At 44.8% G+C, this 14,024-nt stretch overlaps 1 protein-coding gene across 6 annotated transcripts in view; it reads left to right on the top strand.

Moving 5' to 3' along the window:
• fbrsl1 (fibrosin-like 1) overlaps positions 1–10,290 on the top strand; it is a 387,345-nt gene extending 377,055 nt beyond the window's left edge. For 4 of the 6 annotated variants that reach the window (XM_007901763.2, XM_007901761.2, XM_007901765.2 and 1 more), the window contains 7 exons: positions 139–180; positions 2,080–2,151; positions 2,839–2,974; positions 4,016–4,093; positions 6,479–6,562; positions 6,773–6,998; positions 7,649–10,290. In XM_007901763.2, the coding sequence (XP_007899954.1) occupies positions 139–180; positions 2,080–2,151; positions 2,839–2,974; positions 4,016–4,093; positions 6,479–6,562; positions 6,773–6,998; positions 7,649–8,861 (1,851 nt within the window). In that variant the 3' untranslated portion in view covers positions 8,862–10,290. The remainder of the gene's footprint in view (positions 1–138; positions 181–2,079; positions 2,152–2,838; positions 2,975–4,015; positions 4,094–6,478; positions 6,563–6,772; positions 6,999–7,648) is intronic. The other 2 variants (XM_007901766.2, XM_007901762.2) reach the window with 1 other exon arrangement.
• The last annotated feature ends 3,734 nt before the right edge of the window (positions 10,291–14,024 follow it).

The following is a 14,024-nucleotide window of genomic DNA, read 5'->3' as shown; positions in this document are numbered from 1 at the left end:
CCATAAATTCAGTAAAGAGTTCCATGGTGTACTAAGTGCAAAGCTCGAATTGTAATTTTATTTAAAAAGCATCTTTTGTTGAAAAGGTTCATCCACAAAGAGTTCAGTGTTTCATTTGTGTTTACTGTTTTCTTCCAGCTCCCATTCAAAAGGGTAAATCTACCTCAAAAACCACTGGGCGTAAGTATCATCTCAGTCAGGGGATAAGTTCAGGCCCTGGTAATCCTGAGGGACTCCACAGGAATCCTTCATAGACGCCATGCAGGTCAGAGAATATTCCCTCCTGAAGGAATGTTTTCTGAAAATCCACCACTGCCAGGTCCCGAAACGAGCCCCATTCCCACCCACCGGCTCCTTACAAACTGACGCAAATCAACTTCCATCTAGCTCCCTGAGCGCTCAAACCTGAAATACATCTGCTCCTCCACCTCCTTGGGATAGAGACATAAGGACACTGTTCAGTAGGTCTCTGGTTGCCACAATCATTATCTTCTCTATTCCCAAGCTCGACTATTAAATTGCCTCCCATCCATTATAGAAACCCAATCATCACGCCAATCTATAGTACCCAGTTGTCTGCAAAGAAGCTTTCAGCAATATCTTTTCTGGGAGGGATGGGGCTTAAAATGCTTTCTTGACTGTTAAGGGCACTCGTCTGGACTATTGAGTTTCCATGCTTTGATTTCTCTCTTACCTTCCTCAAAAGGGAAGCACACAGTACAGTCAACTCCGGCCTCTATGGCTGCTTAGTCTGATATTCTTATCCTAAGAGCTCAGACAGTGCACCTCATGGTTCAACATAGTTCGAGCTCTGCAGCCTATAGTATGGGTCACTCTAATGTCAGTGTTCCTACAGATAACATGGTGGCCCAGATGAAACAAGTCCTGACTTCTCCTTGGAAGGAGATGGTACTTAGTCTAGCACAAGCTGTTGTTTGAGCTGTTGACGTGAACATGGTAAATGATGGCACTGGCGGACGTGGTTTTAGCCAGGGAGATTATTGAGCTGAGTGCTCTAGTCACTGAGTGCCTAATCTTGCAGAAGGAGAGGCAGATTGCCAGACCTTATCTCGAATTCCAGCCAGAAATGACAACCAAGTACCATTTGGCTGAAGAGATGATGATTGGAGAATCTAATGTGCACTTTGAGTATGAAGAAGAATGGATCCCACCTTGTGTGGATGATGCTCTTGTCCAACGCACACAGAAAATCCCATCGACTATTGGTCTTCTACAGAAGCAGGGCATGGGCTGAGCCTGTCCGTAATGTGGCTTGTGTGGAACGTTCCCAGCTCTCCACCAACTCATACAAACAATCTTCCTCTCTCACAAGGACCTACCTCCCTGGGCAAGGTTAAAGGCCTGTCCAGGAAAACCTCACCCCATATAGGGCTTTTTTCATGTTTCATATCTGAACTTGTTCACAGGACAGCCACAAGGAGTGATGCAGGGACCTGTGGCACTTGGGGAAGAATGTGAAGACTCCATAGGTGTTCATGTCACCTTTTTCAAATTGACTCTCCTAAAGTACTTGTCAGGCTTCAGGGTCTTACAGGGACTACAGGAGACTGAGTTTTTGCAGGAGATGAAATGTGGGACTAATGGTGGATGTTTTCTGATCTGTTCAAATGTAAACCTGTGGGTTCCCAGAGCCCAAATTGGAAGAAAATGAGCCAAAGTTGCATTCTTATAAAATCTGAACTTCAAGTCCCACATTCCCATTCCTGTGCTCAGTGTCCTATTCCCTGAAAGATGTAAAGTCGTCGAAGGTCAGCTCTTCCCAATGTCAGGCATTTTTTTCTCTCTCTCTTTCCCTCTCTCCATGTCCATTTACATATTTCACTGTTTTTAATCAACTGTCGCACTGTAATCAAATTTGTCCTTTACTCTGTTTCACCTCACCAATCTATGTGTATCTACTTGAAGCTTGGCAGCAAGCGCATTTGGTTAACATTTGATTTCACATTGTTTTGTTTGCTTTTGTGGGGGATATTTTGCATTGCATTTCAATGGACCCTTAGGTCTATATTTTTTTCAGTTTCCACAAGTTGATGGTATTGGGATCTTTGTGTCTTACAGAAGCCTGGTAAATGGTGTGCCGTGCATGTGCAGATTGCTTGGCAAATCTACCATCACCAGCAGAAAATGAAGGTAAGATTTCATTTTGGATTATCACTGAGCCTGGCAAATTCAATGTTTTAGAATGAATCTGTTTAACTGAGTCGTGTTAGTATCATAGGAACAGGAGTAGGCCATTCAGTCCCTCAAGCCAGTTCCGCCATTCCATTAGTTCATGATTGATCTGTACATCAACTCCAAATACCCGCCTTTGCCCTATGTCGCTTGATACCCTGACCTAACAAACATCTATCCACCTGAGTCTTGAAAATTTGAATGGATCCAGCCATAATCCACAGCCTTTTGGGGAGAGAGAGTTCCAGATTTACACCCTTTATGTGAAAAAATCCAATATTATACAGTTTGTGTTACACATTGGCTGCTTAGCTCCCCCACCCACCGCAGCTAACAGCTCTAACCCATTCCCTCTTTCCTCACACCCTCAAATGGTAAACTACTGGAGGGTGTGAGGGAAGGGCAGGTAAATGGGACTGTCAAGGTCACTCTCTAAAAGAGCATCACAGACACGATAGACATAATGGCCTTCTTCTTTTCTGTAAATTTCTCTGGTTGTTCCTTTCAGTGTCAAACCTGTAAACGTGTATAAGTCGCTACATGGGGTCAGCAATAGAATGGTTTGTATAGAGGGTACAGCTGTGTGTACACTGCCCTATTATTGTCAATCAGTGACTAATGGACGTCTGTATTTTGTTCTTGAAGCAACAGATGTCATTGGACCATCACAAACTCGAGCTGGGAGGCAAACTGGATCTGTTCAGCCGGCCCCCGGCCCCTGGCATGTTCCCTGGATTCTCCTACCCACATGACCTCGCCAGGCCTCTCTTCTCCACAACAGGTGCGTACCTCAGCTGATGTCCTTGCCAACAATCCCCCATTAATAGTCCCGATACCAAATGCTAGGAATGTCATAACAAGCCAAATTTCCGGATGGTTTTGTGGCCCAGTGTTTGCGAATGGTACCAGGGTTTGAAGGTGTTAATAGTTCACAAACCCCAGTGAATCTGTGAGCTCAGTGTTCGCGCAGTCAGCCTTCAGCCTCCTGCAGACTCCTCTTAACAGACTTATTCTATCGAGAATGAAGGTGACATTTTAATTTAAAAAATCATTGTCAGAAATGGTCTTCCTCCCAGCACTATATCTTGTATTTCTGACGGCTTATCTGCCGAGCTGTATATTTTATGATGATGCCTTCTCGGAAATCAATAAAGTACAGCAACACAAAAATGTTAACTGACTTGGCACTAGATGAGAAACTGCCCGCTATATAAATCTCTCAACCTAGTGGAAGTGACACATTCCTCAGCGATATTGAACCACGCTGCAGTCCTTGCAGAGCTGTGGATGTGCTGACTTTATTTTCAGTGCTGCGGGAGGCAGGAGTGTTAACGGTGACTAGCTGTCCACAAGATGGATGACCGGCTGCTCGGCCTAACACTGTGTTCAATAACAATCTGCCACTTTGCTGCACTTCTCCCTGTTTCTCTGGTGGATCTTCAGTGCACTGGCCTCCGCAGCTGTCCTGCGCAGTGCGAAAGTTTGTAAGTGATCTCATTTAAAAACCGTCACTGGGGTCCTCATCTGCGAGATGGAGCCTGAAATCTTGGTGGATTGGAAAATGACATTCTCCATCGGTCACAGGGAAATCGGAGCCATGGCTTTGTTTCAATGGAATCCCATTTCCACAAAAAAGCCGCCTCTTGGGGTGATGATCTAGTGAAAACGTGAACTGTATGTACATATTCACTGCGATGACCTTATGTATCTCTATCCCCCTGTGGCTAGTTACTGCTATTGACGGATCGTTGCTTTCATCTTTTTAAGACGCCTTTATCCCTCACTTAACTGAGAAGCAATTCTTTTTGTCTCTGCCTTTTAGGTAATACGCATCCAGCTGCAAGTCCCTTCGGACCCCAGCATCATCCCCACAGTTTCCTGCCCACCGGTCACCTGGCAGGTGAGACCCAAGTGCCGCCGGAATGGAACATTACTGCAATTTATGTCACCATTTTTCATCTGCGATCAAGCTTGAACTAAATCCAATAATGCCTGTGTGCTGAGTTAGCTGTTCACAGCCAGGGCAATAGCTGCTCCCAGTGCCTCTGGGATAGGGAAGGGAAAGATCAAGCAAGGCTCCTGTCGCTCCTGTGACTGCTGCTGGGACTGGGAAAGTGGGAGTTGATGTCAGACGAGGACAGGACCAGCTTCAGTTGTAAATTGCCTCCCTCTTTCCCTATGCAAGCACTTGCCTCACAAACCAGAGGACCCGAGTTTGATTCCTGCCCACGACAAAACCGTAGGCAAATTTCCTTTCTCTACACGCCTCTGTTTACCTCGCAGTAAGTAGAAGGAACCCGGTTGTTAGTCAATTGTTAATCAATTGGTGGATCGCTTTCCGGGAGTTAACGATCCCTTCAGAATAAAACAAATAAAATTATAGTAATTTGGTCACTCAATCCAAGGCGGTTTATGGGGACGCTGCTGTGCCCGAATGGCTGCTGCTGTTCACCAACAAAATATACAGTGAATTCACTTTACAGTATATTCTGTGAAACGCTTTGAGACGTCTCGACGACCTGTTAAGGCCTATAATCAAATGCAAGCATTATTGTTAAGTTCTCACTTCAAATAGTACTTCAGATTGTTCAGCTGTTCCCACCTGCATATAACTTGCTCGTTGGTGGTGAAATTGAAACTCCCTGAATCTGAAACTGATAGAATGTGTAGGTATGTGGGTACATATTGTGTATATCTTTAGCCAGTATTTATGAAACCAAAGCTTTAGCCAAATATAAGGAGTGAAACTCTTTACAGATTATACAGGAAATGAGCAGCAGGTCGAGCAACATTAACAGAATATTTTAGAAAATGATTCTCACATGTTCAATTTGAGTAACTTTAACTCAGCCGTATTTCCCTTATTAATCTTGCTCCAGTACAAAAAAACAGGCTACTTTGTCATATTTTCCACCCAATAAAGTCTTCAAAAACCAAAACAAGGCAAATAACAAGTTTATACATATGGCCATTGCCTTTCTCTCTTTGCCAGTAACACATAGGTAAAAGCAAACCAACTGATTCAAGCTCTCCTTTAACTTGGACTTCGTGTCTGTCAACTTGGTTTTAGATGACACTCTTACCAAATTCCTAAGAGGGTTTTGTTGAGTGATCCCGTCACCTTGTTTAGGAGCACCTGAGAGTTCCCTGTGTGTATGCTGTACCACTCCCAAGGATAACAAGTTATAATCTCGTTGGCAAAGGGTGTGAAGGAATTGGTCTCATTGCTGTATCTTCACAGTGTCGTAGTATCTCGGCTGAATCACCTCCTCTCCTTTTAATTCAAGACTTTCATTATTCAGCTCCAGTAAATCTTCTCAGCTCGTTTCTTCATGTCAATAGGATTTCCTGTTAAAACAGTTGGTTTAGTGCACCCACACATTCAGAAACATAATACAGTAATAATAATAATCCTTGCATTTGATACAGCGTCTTATCACGTCTTCGAGATGTCTCAAAGCGCTTCACAGAATATACTGTAAAGTGAATTGACTGTATTTTATGGGCGAAACAACCACATTTTTAAAACTTTAATTTTTTTGAAGGGATTATTACCCCCTGATAAACAAGAGCTTGTGGAGTAAGGAAACTTGAGTTTACGTTACATTACAGAAGGAGGCTGTTTGCCCCATTGAGCCTTTGTTATTAAAGCTGTGTGTAGCCCCTGCTCTTTCCTGCACCTTGGGACGTGAAAGGCGCTCTATAAATTTTGTTGTTGTTGTTGTTTCCCTGTTAGCCACTGATACCGTTGCTCTACAAGTACTTGCTTGTTTCTCTTAGGAGATTAGCCCCCGTGGCCTGCGCAGTGATTGGGAGCTCTGTGTCAGGCAGTGTGGCAGCAGACCCACACCAGATAACATTCACGCTCAGAGAGCAAGTAAAAATAAACACAGGAAAGTTCTTTCAACACTCCAACAATGAACAATCTCTCAAATCCTACTTTTCCAAATAGTTTGACTTGCCTCGTTTGACAAGCACGTGACCATGTCCCTGGTCTGCACTTTACAATCTTGTTCTTTCATAAAGAATAAAAACTCTTTTTGAAGTATTTTTAGATCCATTGAACTCGTTTGAAAATGTTTTGTGTGTGTGGTATGAGTGTTTGTAAACTGAGGAAACTGTTCATTGTCTGGGTTTAACCTGGAATGACCAGTGTGCAAAGAGACCTTGTAAAGTCAGAGCAGCGCTAACCCCGGCTAAATCCCGTCTGAGTCTCACGGCTGAATAAATAAAAGGGGCTTTACAGCAGTCACTGAAGCCACTCTTGTTTGTGCTTTCTCTCCAGATCCATTCAGTAGAGCAAACACCTTCAGTGGCCTTGGCAACCTCAGCACCAGTGCCTTTGGAGGGTTAGGCAATCCAGCACTCGGTGCGTACACCTCACGTTGTAAACCTAAAGACCACTCGTTCGTCTTTGTGTTTCCAAAACCTTTCCTTAAGACGTTAGTTATTTCGGTGACACGCCATTTGTTTCTGAACCATCTGTAGCTATTTCACTTTCTGTTACCTTTTACAGTGTTTGTATATGTCCTGTCGACAAAATTACATTTCTCCCTTGTCCTCTCTCTTTCTCTCTCAGCTTCGAACGCCATGTTTGGTCACAAAGAAGGCCCAGGTGTACAGAGCCACAATAATCCTCACGAGCCGTGGAACCGGCTTCACCGAACGCCCCCGTCCTTCCCCACCCCCCCGCAGTGGCCCAAACCCGGAGATTCTGAACGCAGTTCCTCCGTCACCAACCACGACAGAGATCGAGAGACGGAGAAGAGAGATACTTCACTGAAGAGCGACCGAGATAAAGAAAGGTACCAGCATCTCTGGCTTCTCTTCCAGCGGCTTCACCGCTGCAGCCAAGATGTGCCCTAGACTGTCATCTTCCCGCAGAACATCCTCTTCCTAATATAGTTTTGCTTCTATCTTAGACACTTGTAGATGCTCCTTTGGTGAAGGTAATGTAGGGTGTGCTGCCCCCCTCCCTCCCCCGCATTGTCAGCCTCGACTGTCAGCTCAAGACCCCATTTGGGGTTTCAGTCTAGAATATTAAGAGGTTCCTGCAATGTGAGGTGTATTCCCCAGAGTTATTGCCTTTTACATTTCATCTGAACCACTGGCTGCTGAGTGGCTGCTTATCTGGTTTGTTTTCGCTTTGTGAGTTAGTAAAATAAAAACATATATAATTTGGTGCCTCAATCCATGGCTGTTTGGGGGTCGCTGCTGTGCACAATTGGCCGCCGCGTTTCACCCATAATTTATCCAGTAAATTCACTTTACAATGTATTCCTGTGAAGCGCTTTGAGACGTCTCAACGACGTGATAAGGCACTGCATTTAATGCATATTATTATTTTCAAGCTCTGCACGCTTACCTTTTGCATAGATGGAAATGCTCCTCGATGCAGACTTAGTGACGTGTTTGGTTGCCGTGTTGTGACGGGCCTGTTTTTCCGTTTGCCTAGGGACGGAGTGGATAAAAACAGACATTCAAATCGATCGTCACCAGCCTCGGCGCCTGTCAATCACCAAATCAACAACCTCATCCACAGCAACAGCCGAGGCAGCGCTGATCAGAGCCGGCATCACGGCAGCAGTGAGCGGGACCGGTCAAAGGAGCTGGAGAGAGAGCACACAGACCCCCTGAGGGAGTTACCAGGCACTGAACATAAAATCAAAGAGAATCATTCACCGGTGAAGGAAGGACAGAGCCACGAGAGACGGCTACAGGAGGAGAATGCCAAGCCGGTGGTGAGGACCAGCTCCCCATACAACCGAGTGCTGAGCGAGGGCCTGAAGCTCGGTAACTCTGTGAGCAAAGAGAGTGAGAGGAAGCCGGAGACTCTGTGCGAGAAGGTAAAGAACGACGTGAAGATAAAAGAGGAGAGGAAGGAGGATAACGAGGTGATGGTGATCGGGTCGGACACGTTACAGCACGCCCGGAGCAGCGAGCCCCTTCACCACCCCTCCCTACACGGACTGTCCCTGGCTCACACCATGGGGCCTGTGCCCATCACTGTGGGCAACGTGCACCAGATGAACAATATGAATATGCTGGACCGTTCCCGCATGGTGACGCCCTTCATAGGCCCGCTGGCGGGACGGGAACGGCTGGCTCATCCAGGCTTCTCCTGGGATCCGGTGCGAGACCCTCTGCGGGACGCGTACCGGAGCCTTGACTTCCGGAGGATGGAATTCCCACTCCGCGCGGACCACATGAACCGCTTCCCCACGGCGGCCGGCTTCTTCGAGCACGACCGCTCGTACCGAGACCGCGAGCCTCACGATTACAACCATGAGCACCTACTGGAGGCCAGGCGTGAGCACGAGCGCTTGCGGCAGCACGACGAGAGGGAACGCTTGCATCTGAGGGAAGAGTTTGACCGGGCCAGGCTCCACGCCTTGCACACGTCAGCCATGGACAGTCACTTGGCACAACTGCCAACCTTTATGCCTCACTTAAGCGGAATGCACTATCCGAGGCTCAGCCCCTCCACTGCCAACCACAACGGCATTTTAAACCGAACCCCACCCACAGCGGCGTTGAGCGCACCCCCGCCTCTGGTCCCGGCCGGCACCCCTCGCTCCACCTCTCCCCGAAGGACTACCCCACTCACCAATTCAGAGGCCACAGACTACTCCCCCTCTCGCAATCCAAAAGAAGTTGAGGCACGGTAGTTCTTAGAACCTGGCAAGAGTGAGGGGTCCTGTGTACAAAATCCTGTCTCGAGCAATGCACTGCAAACAAGAGAAAGCTGTACATTTATAGAATCCAAGCACAGTTGGGGGAAAAAGGGGGTTGAAAAAAAAAGTCTGAACTTTCTTACCAGAAGATTGCTTATAATTGGAATTAATATATTATCAATTATAAATCTCTAGATTTCTTTGTGCAGAGAATTCCGAAATCATGTTTGTACATTTTTCCAATAATTGAAATCTAATTTGTACGGATTTGTAATCTTTTCATTTGGCTTTGTTTGCTCTTTTAAGTTTTGTGTGTTCTGTTTCACTGGCGATCGCAAGCCTCCAGACTATTTTAGTATTACCCAGGGTTTACTACGGTATTATTTATCAAGATACCAATTTACAATAAAGCCACTGTGAGGTTCCATTTTGAGGCCAAATAAAAAGTTGACTTTCCTTCATTTACCCAAGAAAACGTCTGTATTATGAGCAATGTACAAATCTGAATTTGTTTTGCCTTATTACAAATACAATGATATGCAGAAGCAGAGGTCTTTGTGGTTCCTGTACAAATGTAAATACTCTTGTCGATATGCAGAACACGCTAATTAAATTCTTTACTTAGGTAGACTTTATAAAAGGTTTCCGAATCTAGAAACGGCTCACTGGATATTTGTAACGGTTATTCCTATCGTGTCACGTGCAAGTGTGCTTGGAACTCCAATTCAAAGAAGCATATTCAACTTCAACTATGCAAGAAGCACAGGCAGGTCTTTCACAAAAGGCCGTGTGATCCAAAACTTAACAGCAGCACACGCTGGGGAGCAACCACTGTGTGCAACAGAGGACAGAACACCCTTCATTACCCCACACCTGGAATAGACTGCATCACCACAGAGAGCAAGACAACTGTCGGACCAAGAAAGACACTCGGCAGAGAGAGCAAGGCTTTATTTCTCAAATACCAACCACATCACAGACAATTACGGGCAGAAATTCTTAGCGGCTGGCAAGGACTATTCAGTGTGGACCTTGTGTAATTGTGCAGTGTTTTTAATGGAATCTGTATACAAGACGAGTAGTATTTTAGGAGTCAAAAAATCTCACGGTAACATTTCTGAAAAGAAAACGATACTCTTAGCAAAATTAAATCCTTAAACAGATGTTTCTGGCGGCGTGCGGGTCTGGACCGGACTGCTCTGCTAAGCTAAACTGTTGGTCATATGTAAATTTTTGCCATGTTTTACTTGCTGGACAAAACGAGCAGCGTCTGTGTTTATATATCTGGGCTTTTACTCTGTAGTTACTTCATACATGAAGCTGCCATTTCCTCCTTTCTGCTCTGTACTTTGGTTTCTGTATTTTAAACAGACTTGATTCCTGTAGATCAATGAGACAAATACAGCATTGATTTTGGACAAAATGGGTTGTTATTTGTTGTATCGGAAATTGCACCGCTAGGGCCCATCTTGCCACCCCGACAATAATGGGGCTGTTGACCACAAAATTGGTTGTCAATCGTGCTCCTGTATTTATTCTCGCTGCTTGTGGCAATTTTTCTCCTTTAAAAAAAAGCACTTCGATAGGAAATTGCATGGTTAGCAAGCTATAATGCTGGCTCTTAACTCGCAAGTGGAAAGTCCTGAAAATAGCTGAGACTCGTTCCTCTAACGTTTCCTCTTGTGAAATATGTCAGCCTCGCATTCAAACCTCTCATGCTTCATAGGGCTAAGGTCTCCACGTAAAGTAGTTCTGTTCACTTGCAGGTCCTGTGACTTGACCCAGTTTATATCGAGTACAGAGGCTGGTGTGTAACGGTCATATGCACATCTTCACACTCTTACCAACTACGTGATTTAAAAGCCTGGGTCATCATCATTTCTCTCTCTCTCTCTCGCTGCTTTTAAATAAAATTAAATAGATCGAGCTGCCCAGACTTCATGGCATTTATCTCGCTGCTGTTTTTGTTACCTTTGAAATCCTTCCCACCGTCTCTGCTTCTTGTGTCACGGAATCCTGTGATTAAAGCAGGATGCGAGTACGATCAATTATGCTTTTTTTTTTTACAGCATCCGTATCCTTCCTTCGCACAGCATCTTGACTTGTGTTTTACACATCTTACTGCTGCCTTTCCCTTGCCAATTGCTGTCATACAATATGACACTTCACATTTGGTCAATTTCCACACTCAAATTTTCCCTGTTACATCTCATTTAACTGTACACCCTTCACCATGTAGTCTTGGGGGGGACTGAACCAACAGTCATTAATTTTCCTTTAGACTTTAAGTCATGATGTATCCAGTGGATCTTTCATTCCTGCCGTCTCCCATTTCAAGGCTGCTGCATTCTCAAATGCACCAAATGTGCCAACATGAAACACAACAAAGTTAATGTAATTTGTGTTGGAGGTAATAAGGGACATGTTTGTAACATGATCTAAACCCACTTGAATTAATTCTCCACGAGTCAATGAATTTACAAGTAATGCTCACACAGTAAGCTTACAGAATCTGCTAACCTTCATTTGTGTTGCAGAGTAATGAACAGAGTCGCTCCTGGTGGGAAAGAGGAGGATGAGATGGGTCAGTGTCAGTCAGGGCTGCTGGAGACTGGCTTGATGTCCTGTCATTGCCGCCGGCTCCATTTGTCAGACCAGCAAGATCTAAGAGTAAGGAAATGATTCAGATCCAATAACTCAAACACTAACTCGTCTTAACATTTCACCAAATCAGTGGAGTGCTGTAGAGTATTGATTAGAGCACTTGCCCCGGGAAAAGTGATCTGCCACTCGATTAACGGAGACGTGCGGAGTAAGGAAATTTGCTAAAGGTTTCACGCTGCCTGGGAATCGAACCCAGGTCCTCTCACTTGTGAGGCAAGTGCTCTAACCACTGACACTACAGTACTTGCTGAAAACTGCCCAGACTTTAGAAACCTGGATACTCTGAGACTTCTCCCTGACATAGTCACTTGAGTTTGCCTTTAAACTTTGCGAAACTAAAAGCCCTATGAAGCTCACAGAATAAGTCAAGTTTTGTAACAATGAAGTCCAATAATGTGGATGGTTTGAGCGCTTTGAGAATTTAATTAACCCAATTTCCTCATCGTACTTGTGTCGGGGGAATTGCATATTTTTTTAAAAATAAGCCAAGCCAACTGTTCAATGGGGGAGAATTGGATCTAACCACTTGCAGGTCACTGCTGGTCAGTGGGTGGTTGGGGGAGGGAGGGGTGTGTTGGCCATCACGCAGGAGCTCAGTGTGTGTCCTGTAATCCATCCTCAACGAGATGTCTCTTGGAAGTCAATGAGTTTATTCAGCTGAAAGCAACATATTGATGATTCTGTGCCAAAAAGAAAGTTTAATTCTGGTCAAGTACATTTCTATTTTTAGAAACCTGAGCGAATAAGATCTTGAATTTACGTTGTATTCAGATATTAAACTCTCATCCCTTAATGCTGCTGTGCCTTGTCCTGGGCTCAGTCAGAAAGCCATGGCTCTTCTCGTCTGAGACAGAAGAAAAATTGGGCCCATCAACCAGCTGAGTTAATAATAATAACAGTCCTTGGATTTGATATAGCACCTGATCAAGTGGTTCAGACGTCTCAAAGCTCCTCACAGGATATACTGTAAAGTCAATTGACTGTATTTTGTGGCCGAATTGATGCACAGCAAGCTGGCGGGAGGGATGGGGGAGCGGGTTATTACCAGTGAGTGTCCTCCTGCAATGTATTTGGGTTTAAATAAGATGGATTCCTTGAGCTCTCCAAGACAGGATGGCAGCCAAGCTTCCGTGTGTCTGTGTAAGTGGACTAAATGAGACATAGACTCTGCTCATTCTTTCCTTTAATAGAAAAAAAAGATACAAGTGGAGCTAATATATCTGTGGTTAGCAACAAATCTCCTCCTGATTGAGGGTCTAAATGCAAAGACCCATTTAGACAGAGACTGATGAGGCGGTTTGATGTGTTCTGGCTGTAGCTGCACTTGAGAAGGTTGGTGTGCATTAAGTTGTTAAAATAGCAACTGAGTTCATAAAGCATCGGATTTATTTCACTTGCTTCTCGTGACACTTGTTATCTTTTTCAGTGCTTTTTTATCGGTTAATTCTGAACTATAAACCATAGTTCTGCACCAAATATTGAAGGGTTCTGCCATCATATTATTATCATTATCATCACTGAACCAGACCCTTTCTCATCCATGTTTTCAGTGGGAAAGCGAACACTTCACTAACATTTGGTGACATCAGTTACAACTTAGAGCATCACCGACGGCAAGGTATGAACGATTATTTGCTGTGCTTTTATCATGGACTGTGCCAATTGTGTGCTGCTTTAATAGCTTTCAAATAGTCAAACTGCACTGAGATGTCTAAACATGAAGTCCCGTAGTGTAGTGGTTAGAGCACTCGCCTCGCGACCGAAAGGACCTGGCTCCGATTCCCTGGAAGGGCGAAATCTTAGGCAAGTTTCCTTAGTCCACATCCTTGTTTACCTAGCAGTGAGCAGGAACCCAGTTAGTCGATTGGTGGATCACTTTCCAAGGGTAATAATCCCTTCCAAAAATAAATAAAATGATTTGGTCACTCAATCCACGACTGCTTGTGGGACACTGCTGTGCGCAATTGGCTGCCATGTTTCGTGTAGTGGCTGAAAGTGCAGCCTCCGCTGGTGGAATGGGGAGCATGAGCGACAGGGCAGGATAGCTAAACACAACATAGGACAGGAAACAAGGGACGGGATGGCAGTCCACTCCACCTTGGATCTGACCGATCCTGAAATACCTGTTATCTGCCGAGCAGTCGTTTCAGTGTCTGAGAGCTTCTCTTTGTGTACAGTACTCGATGTGGAAACTGCTCCCGTGGGCAGTGTAACACTGCACCTCATTAACAAGAGCAACAGTGCTCATTGGCTTTCATTGCTCGACTGTTATGTGCTCTATTTCTATAGACGCGCAATAAAAGGTGTTGATAAAATGCTTCTCATGCAGTGGAAGTGCTGCTATTTCTCCGTTTACCCCGTGGGCACTGATGTGATATTATATTTATACAATGTGTCAGGCCGCATTGACTGATTCTTTCACTTAGGTGAGGAGAGCGGGATTTATGATTAGTCTAAATAAAAGCACAGGGTTTGCTGTGTCAGAAATTGCTG

This window comes from Callorhinchus milii, unplaced genomic scaffold (assembly GCF_018977255.1).
Source record: "Callorhinchus milii isolate IMCB2004 unplaced genomic scaffold, IMCB_Cmil_1.0 Scaffold8, whole genome shotgun sequence".
NCBI classification, from domain to species: domain Eukaryota; kingdom Metazoa; phylum Chordata; class Chondrichthyes; order Chimaeriformes; family Callorhinchidae; genus Callorhinchus; species Callorhinchus milii.
Note: the sequence above shows the minus strand (reverse complement) of the source record. Positions and strands in the feature narration are given on the sequence as shown.